The sequence below is a fragment of the Lampetra fluviatilis genome, chromosome 7, assembly GCF_964198595.1.
Source record: "Lampetra fluviatilis chromosome 7, kcLamFluv1.1, whole genome shotgun sequence".
Classification (NCBI taxonomy): domain Eukaryota; kingdom Metazoa; phylum Chordata; class Hyperoartia; order Petromyzontiformes; family Petromyzontidae; genus Lampetra; species Lampetra fluviatilis.
Window position 1 is genome coordinate 5,844,209 of NC_136281.1, and position 8,557 is coordinate 5,852,765.

At 48.0% G+C, this 8,557-nt stretch overlaps 1 protein-coding gene across 2 annotated transcripts in view; it reads right to left on the reverse strand.

The window, feature by feature from the left end:
• The window catches only part of CRIM1 (cysteine rich transmembrane BMP regulator 1), a 75,901-nt gene extending 67,730 nt beyond the window's left edge, over nt 1-8,171 (reverse strand). For both annotated transcript variants that reach the window (XM_078858288.1, XM_078858287.1), the window contains exon 1: nt 6,403-8,171. In XM_078858288.1, the coding sequence (XP_078714414.1) occupies nt 6,403-6,826 (424 nt within the window). In that variant the 5' untranslated portion in view covers nt 6,827-8,171. The remainder of the gene's footprint in view (nt 1-6,402) is intronic.
• Nucleotides 8,172-8,557: the final 386 nt, after the last annotated feature.

The window sequence follows — 8,557 nt, forward strand, 5'->3', positions numbered from 1 at the left end:
ATTTTATCTATCCCCGGAGAGATGATGGTCTGAGTCAACCACCAATCAGGATTTGAACTCGCAACCTTCTGCTTGCGAGTCATTCGCTTTACTGCTGAGCCACTTGGCTGGATATTGCACGTAAAAAAGTAATAGCGATGGCAACATTTTATGAATAAAAATAACCTCCAAATTAAAGATCGATATGAAAATAAATACATTCAGCTGAGGCAGAGGATCAATGTATGCAACATGATGGGACTGCTACTCATCCTGCCTGTTAATTAAAAAAATGAACTAAATAATTTGTCCAGGCACCCATGATGTTATTTATCACTGCTGTAGCCATAATCTCCGTCGACACTTCGACAACCGCTTATTCATGCATCAGAAAGCTCAGATAAATTCCTCCGCATAAAACATCTCTTTGATGCATACAGAAACGAAATTTTGTGTGAAATATTAACCAGTATTGTATAAAGTACATCTAAAACCTGTTTGTGGACCTACGGTACAGATAGTAATGTGTACTCCAGCCAATTCATCAATCCACTGCTGGATGATGGCCTGACCCACTCCGTGCGGGTCGTGGAGGTTATTTGACCAAACTTCACCACGCTGGTCAGTGCGGGCTGGTGAAGGTGTATCCTTTGTTTACGACAAACAGGTGGAAGGTCATAGAGCCGAAAAAAGCCTCTTTGTCAGGGCTGACCTGGGCCGATGGTCAACGTGGGCACATCACACATCGTAAACCTGATATCAATACAAACATTCAATAACAAACACTAATGCAATGCAAATGAAAAGTCTTGCGAATAAATGGATACATCGATCGGTTGGTTGTTGTGTCACATAATTGTGAGAGATGGCAACGGTTTAGGGAGGCCTTCATTCAACAGTGGATTGATCATGGCTTCATGATGAAAATATGAAGAAAAAAAATACGCAGCTTCATTATGAGCCATGGTCAATCCACCACTAGTTCACGTCCTCCCGAAGCCTTCGCCATCTCTCACAGTCCTGTGATGCACTAATCGAACTGGCTTGCTGCACAATAACATATTTCATTGCTCCATCTCTGTGGTAGACGTACTATTGTGCGGGATTCCATCTTTTGGCTGCTACTCCATCTTGAGCATCGGCTATCATCCCTTCCTGTGACGTATCCTGCCTTGGCTCCACTTTTACTTTACCAACAGTCAATACGATGTACATAAGTTGCATATTTCTTCTTAATTTATACGAAGATGCATTTTAGCTGGGGTGTAGGGTTTACAATACAGAAGTTCGAAAGCAATTGCATTCATACCGGCCACGCAACAAATGCAATCTTAAATTAAAAAAACTGACTGGGAAAGAAAAACTGAAGTTCAGGAATGCAGGAATCCAGACACATACATCCTGTAGTGGAAATGACTCATCACGTAGTCACAAACTGCATTAGGTGAGTCTCAACAAAACAATGCACCATCTTTCATGTGGCACATGGCGAACTTAACAGCACACATATATATGTGTCGAAGATGTTCTGGCTCACAAAACCAACGGTTCTCTTGAAACAATGTGACTGCATGTGAGTATAAGGGACGGCAGGCAGCCAACGCCACCGTACGCTATATTCTCTTGCACCAGCGGTCCAATTAAGCCACCCGTCCCGTCGTTAAAGAGAGTTCTAAACCACAACAATGCCGACAGGCAAACAACGTTAGCTACGGTTTAACCAACCTGAACGACCGAGATTAACCAAATTAAACCGAGTGACGGCACACCGCACAGGGCCAGCTTCGTCCGCGAATACAAAGGGTCATAGGAAACGGGAAGAAGTCGGGCCACCGTCCCACCGCGAACGAGCAGGGCCGCTGGAAAGGGTCCATTTGATTAAGCGTGGCGGAGTCGATGCGTGGCAAACCAAGACCTGGACAGACGGGGCTTTATTTCCACAGTGCGGGGAGAATTAAGTGACACCGCTGCGAGTACAGTGGACCGCGGCGTGCGATACGCGCCGCGGTGGTGCCGGAGGCCAGGGCGACTGAGCCCTTTTCGTGGTTATGCAACTCACACCATCCACATTCCATCCCGTGACAACAACACCCGCTTCTGCACAGCCCTCCCAGGCATGCGAGGTGGGGGCACGATTTGGGGGGGGGGGGGCGCGGTGAGAGGAGGAGAGGGGGGGGGTGCTTACAAGCATGTTGTACAGCTTAACCCCTGCACTGACATAGACCTTCACGTAGGCTGCTCATGGCGCGAGAAGAAGGAATCCATCAATATTGCATTACGTATGTCAATTCACGATCTAGGCGAATTAAAGACAATCGTGCTGGATGAAATATAAAATATAAACGAGACATTACCGGTAATATTACCACGATAATGTGTCAAGGTAAAGGCACAGGAACTGTGATTTCTTGCTCATGCCTCTGCCGGAAAAAATACCTCCACTCCAGCGAACTCTAGAGAGGGCCCCCTCTTAGAGAGAATTCTAAGCGAGTTATTTGGCCGACTTTTCCACTCTGACGAGACGTCTGGGTAGAAGTGTGAGTACCCACACTCGATCCCCCCACACACACGTGGAACCTGTCAATCGACCGTGGTGTACCCTCTGGATTGGAAATCCAATGTTGGAACCACTACACCCACGGCAGCATCCCAAAATGTGTAGTACATATTAGGAAATATACACTAACAATTTGCAATTCCTTTTTTCAGAAATCATGAAAACATACTGAAGTACACGACAAGTTTCACCTTTATCTATGAGAATGTGCTGATCAAACATGCTCTCAACACACTGTGATCCTAACTCCTGTGAGCTTTATTAAAATACTGCGTCCAATAAGAAGACAACCGCTCCAGCCAACATCGTAGCTGCTTGCTTTACTGTTGTATTCCTAATTGCATTATTTATACGACCAACTCTCCTCTTTCTTGTTTGAGCTCATATGACGCTGGGAAGTCCTGCAATGTCACGACAAATCTCGCTCCTTCGCACGAGCGGACATCATTCTTCCGCCACTCCTGGGGAATGTTTCCTCTTTTTGCTCCAATTCCATCAACAGTCTCGTTCATCTGCTGTCATCCCTCCAAATAATGCATCCAACATAAGCCCACTTACTTTTAAACAAGATGTCTCTATAATGTGTGTCTGCCCTCTGATCCACGTTCCTTTTCCTGTCCCTCAGTGTAATTCCCAGCACGGAACTCTAAAAAGCTTATTCTTGGTTTTTTCGGTAAAGTCACGTAGAAGGGAAATAATAAAATAATATAAAAACAAAACAATAAATATTTTCACGACGTTTCGACTGCAACGCAAGCAATCATCATCAGGTGTGAAATCCACAGCAAGAAATGTTGAGCCTTCGTATCCCGGAGTTTGTTGAAGAATCTCAAAGCTATGTGGAGACCCTTCCCGTAGAGGCGGTTAAATTTTGATTTAAAGCTTTCGTGACTGCAATTTAACCGCCTTTACGGGGAGGGTTTCCACATAGCTTTGAGATCCTTCAACAAACTCTGGGATAAAAAGGCTCAAATTTTCTTGCTGTGGATTTCACACCTGATGATGATTGCTTGTGTTGCAGTCGAAACGTCGTGAGAATTTTTATTGTTTTATTTTTATATTATTTTATTATTTCTATTCTACGTGACTTTACCGAAAGAACCAAGAATATGAATCCCTGCAGTCACGAAAGCTTTAAATCAAAATCTAAACACCTTCTTTGCGATGTTTTGAAATTCTTATTTCACGCTCTTCGTCACAGTCCATGTTTCTGATCCATACGTCGGTGTTAGACAATTGGTACCGATTGAAAATCAGAAGCATTCATGGCATGGCAAGGCGCTATGATCGTGAAGGAATGGGATGCTCACGTGTCCTCACGAGCCCTTAAAAGCCAGGCACTCAGCGATTTGGGCAGCTGGTGTACGGGGCAGGGCTAAGAGAAAGCGACGCTGGCCTAACAACAGAACGTCAGCTTCCCATGGGTGCTTTAGCAGCAGATGCATCTCAACAACCAACGGCCACAACTGTCTTTAACAGCCCACATGACATGCTGTAACAGTGGCCAATATGGGGCACACATTAAAATAAAGCATTCCAGAGGGAACAACAGCAATGCAACTAAGAAGAATGTGCCACCTGCCCGGGCAGATATGTGCAGCTCTAATTTTCAGCGATGAGATTTGGCGCAAATCATTACAGAAACCGCACTCATTAAATGCCGGCTATTCGGTTGATTAAGCATTCACTGGGATGCTGTCCCATAGCCCAAGGCCATGGTTTTGACGTAAAGGCCATGTGCGTGCAGTCAAGGGCTGTAAATCTGCTCTTCATCAAGGATTAACACATGAGCAATTAGCGGGTAAAATATTGTTGCAGTGATGAGACTGAAAGGGGCTGTGGCACGAGCAGTGAAACCTGTTGAGTGTGCAAGTAGAGTGGGGGGTGCCCGATAGCCGGGGCATGTTTGCCTCAAAGCGTTAACTAATACCACCGTGTTAAATTTACTGAACTGAGTCAGCAGACAGACAGGGAGGGGAAAGAGTGTTTTACAAATGCCATATTTCATGTCACTGGCTCTTTGTGAATGCTGTAACTACGCTACGGAGAGCTTCAACGCAAGACGAATATATCAGTGGATCACGACCTTATTGAATAGGATCGCGAGACCATTCTCGTTTGATCAGCCAAACTACTCTGAATGTAAAACAATTCGGAGAGTAATCACACGGGGCACATTGCAAAAGGAGGTCGACTGCGCTGAAGGCGAGCCGTCGGGACTTGTCATCCGTGCGAGAGCACAAACGATGGAGGCGATGGCGGCCGGTCAACACTTGCATTTCTATAATACACCAAGGTGTGTGGCAAAATATATGATCACAATACCTGCGCTGACATTGACGTACGCAGCTGTTGCCCCATTGGTCAGGCGTGGTGAAAAGCGCACCACACGCAATGATAAATTTAGTGGAGCTCACGCTGCGCCGTTCGCTGAAACCCTAACCCTTCTTACATGCACGCACACCGACCCTTATCTCGCATTCTGAAAGTTCATCTAAGTTGGACAATGTATGAAAACACTTGCAAATGTTCCTGGGAGGGCAAAAACAACCTCACCTGCAGTACTTGGCTAACTGCTGTGGACGTAACATGTTGCTGAAAGGTGAACTTCGGTACTAATGTGACCGGGCTGTTCATTCACTGTAAAAATGTGAAGTTTTTTTTGTTTAAACGATCGGTGTGTTTTTACGAACCCGTGGCTTGAGCCACGAGGAGCAGTAATGAAGGGGCTCTATATAAGGCGCACTGCCTGATAGCGATCTAAAAAAATGGAAAGCAAAAAAACCTGCGTAAAATAAACACCGCTAGCGTTCCATTTCATCGATCATATTAAATTAGAGTTTTACAACTAACGATTTCACAAAAGTTATTATACGATCCTTTGGGGAGGGGGGCGGTTCTGGAAGCCTGCTTCCCGCCACCAACGACCCACGCCCAATTACCACAAATTAATGACGCGTCGGAGAGGTTCAGCAAAGTGGTTCGCACGCTGCTGCGCTCTGTACCCGGCGACTTGAGTCTGGTTCCTGGTCACGGCTATCATCGGTGGGGCGTGATACATGAACTGGTCCTCAACTTTCTCGCCCTTTACCAACCCGCACTGAAACCACGGTGGTCAAGTATGGTCAAACAAGCTCCCAGTTCACACGAAAAAAAAGAGACCATTAGTGAAATGCCAAAAAGGGCAGTAAATTATTGTTGTTTTAAGATGGGAACCCCTATTTAGAGAATATTTATTACAGCTCTAATAAATTGCTCGTTTGACCTCCCGCAGGATGGCTCAGCGTCAACACGTGGTACTCACCGATGACTCATGATGGTGACAACGATGACAACAAAAATGCTCTGGCGGTGTTTTGCAAAGGAAAGCCCCGAGCCTTGAATTCACTTAAGGAGGCTCCTGCACGGATATGTTTGGCCAATTCCATTCATACACATTACGTTTTGTGTAAGAGACAACTATAGGGGATAATGCTAAAAGCTGTGTGCACATGTATTCAAGTATCCATTACTGTACCTTTAGGTCACACACTAGCCCAAGCCTTCATCACCTGGTGTTGCCAGGCAGTCTCCCATCCGAGTACAAACCACTCAATCCTGCATAGCTTACAAGATCAGCCAAGATCACATGCATTCAGGGTGACTTTGTCGATAATGATTGACAAGGATTATGTATGATGATGAATGACGGTGATTGTGATGATCTGAAGTGACCTCAGCATTTCAACACCACCACATATCACAGCTAGACATCTGGAATCCCGGGGCCACATCCTAAGCTAAATAGATCTGGCCAAGCGACGACGCAGCAATATCCTGCACCACATGGACACAAACCGCCAACACCACTAAACTATGAATCTCACCTTTGCAAATCCCGACCTCATCTCCATTCCAGTTTCTCTGCGCAGCTGGATCCATCGACAACGAATACGATGACGCCGATGCATTCGATGCGTGGGCAGTATCACCAGGAGGAGGAGGAGGCGGTGGAGAAGAAACGACGAGGCAGCGCAGACCCAGGTCACACTGGCCCACGATGCCAAAGGGCCCCCCGCATGGTTCTCCCAGCTGGCGGGCGCACTCCTCGCAGCAGCCGCACGGCGCCGTCACGGTGTGGCCGGGACATCGCAGGTTGTGCTCGCAGCGGCTGCGCTCGCATGGGAGGCAAGAGAGGGCCGACACGGACACCGGCGCGGACAGCCAGCTCGGCGGCGGCGAAGACAGGAGCAGCGACAAGCAGGCGATGCACGCCGCAACCCGACCGCCGGGCCGGCCTCCGCTCTTCATGACGCTGTCGGTGGTGGTGGTCGCCGTGGAGTTGGGGAGTTGGGATTGGTGTGTTGGGATCGGTAGGTGAGGTTGAATCGAGTGTTGCTGTTGAGGTTGCGTTGGAGTAGTGGTTGATGCTTGGGTGAGATGTTGGGGTTGATGTTGGCGTAAAGTGTTGGGGTGATTCAGGATTTGGGTGGTGGTGTTGGGGTTAAGGGTTGGGGTAAGTAGGGGGTTGGAATTTGGGTTAGGTAGGAGTCGAGATTTGGGTAGGTGTCGAGATTAGACTCCGGGTAAGTGTTGTTGTGGTTGTTGGTGCCGGGACAGGTGCAGAGGATAGTAGGGATGGGGTTAGGGTCGGTGGGGTAGGTTGGGAATCGGTAGATGTCGTGAGGAGGAAGTCGGCAGAGTTGATCCTCCCGATCGCAGCACCGGCTCCAGCAGCAGTCGGAGGAGGAAGAGTTTGACGCAAAACTATCTGTATCATACAGCTGATATATATACAGCACGATCGGATGTATGCTGTCTGTAGACGAGATGATAGATGCGTTTTCTTCGCAGTGTTAAGTTTTTTGAGTCTTCTTCTTCTTTAAATGAAGTGTCTTCCGAAACTGGCAATGCTATATTAATTAGCGGGGGGGGGGTCCCAGAATCAGGTAGGTGTGCGGTGTGGCGACCACACGCGTATGAGGGCCATGCGGCTACCTTGCAGCAAAAGCCAGGTACACCACAGACACACGCGGACACACAACACCTGTCTTACCGGCCTGTCTCACCTGACAGCCACACCTGACTGCCTTACCTGCCTGTCACTCCCTTCTGCTGACCGCAGCAATCCGTTTAGCTGTCCTATCAACCTGCCAATCACGCCAGCCTCCCCACCTTCATCATCCAGCCGTCTCACCCGGGTCTGTCTGACTATCTATCAGGCCAGCTAGCCCAATCGGTCAGGTTAGAACTACAGTCGAACCTCACATCTCTCTCTCTCTCTCGCTGTCGCTGTGTCCCAGGCAGCAATTAAAGTTACAGCAGTAAAATCAGCAGCAGCAGCAGTGGTATAAAAATGAAATACACGCTGACCGATCACACTGCAGTCCTGACCGAGCCGTGAGCCGCCAATATCCACGCTCACAATCAGCGCGCACGGCTCTCGAAAAACGAAAAACCCTCGCCGAACTGATTACAGCTTGTTCTCTTGATGTAGCAACCTTGGCCTCTCCGATGAAGTTACGGGCGTGTTCCGCGACTCTGCTGACAACTCCGATGGACCACTAGAAAGTGTCCGGCAGCAGCAGCAAGCAGCAGCAGCCACCGCGAACTGTGGCGTTCTGCCTCTGCTTCGGGAGCCGCCGTCCGCTTCTACATCGAGTTGAGCTGTCAATCAAAGGCGAGACACGCCCACGTCCGTCGAGACCACGCCCACATCTTCCCGCTTGTCACGCCCATCTCCCTCTCTGGGGCACGCCCACCACGCGCGTGCTTGTTTTTGGGGTGGCATGCGTCTTGTGTGTGTGTCTTTTGTGTGCCCTAATTGTGTCTTTGTGCGTGTGTTTGTGTGCCCAAATACGCGGTGGAAGTTAATGCAGTGACTTGTCGCGACGATTCAGGATGTCCGGAGAGACAGTCTCTGATGCTCACGGAGCCAAATGGAACAGCCTTAATTTAATGGCAACATTGCATTGTCATTTCATTTTAGATTTTATAGACACAAGCCCCAATTAGATTTTTTGTTTTGCAAGACGGGCCACT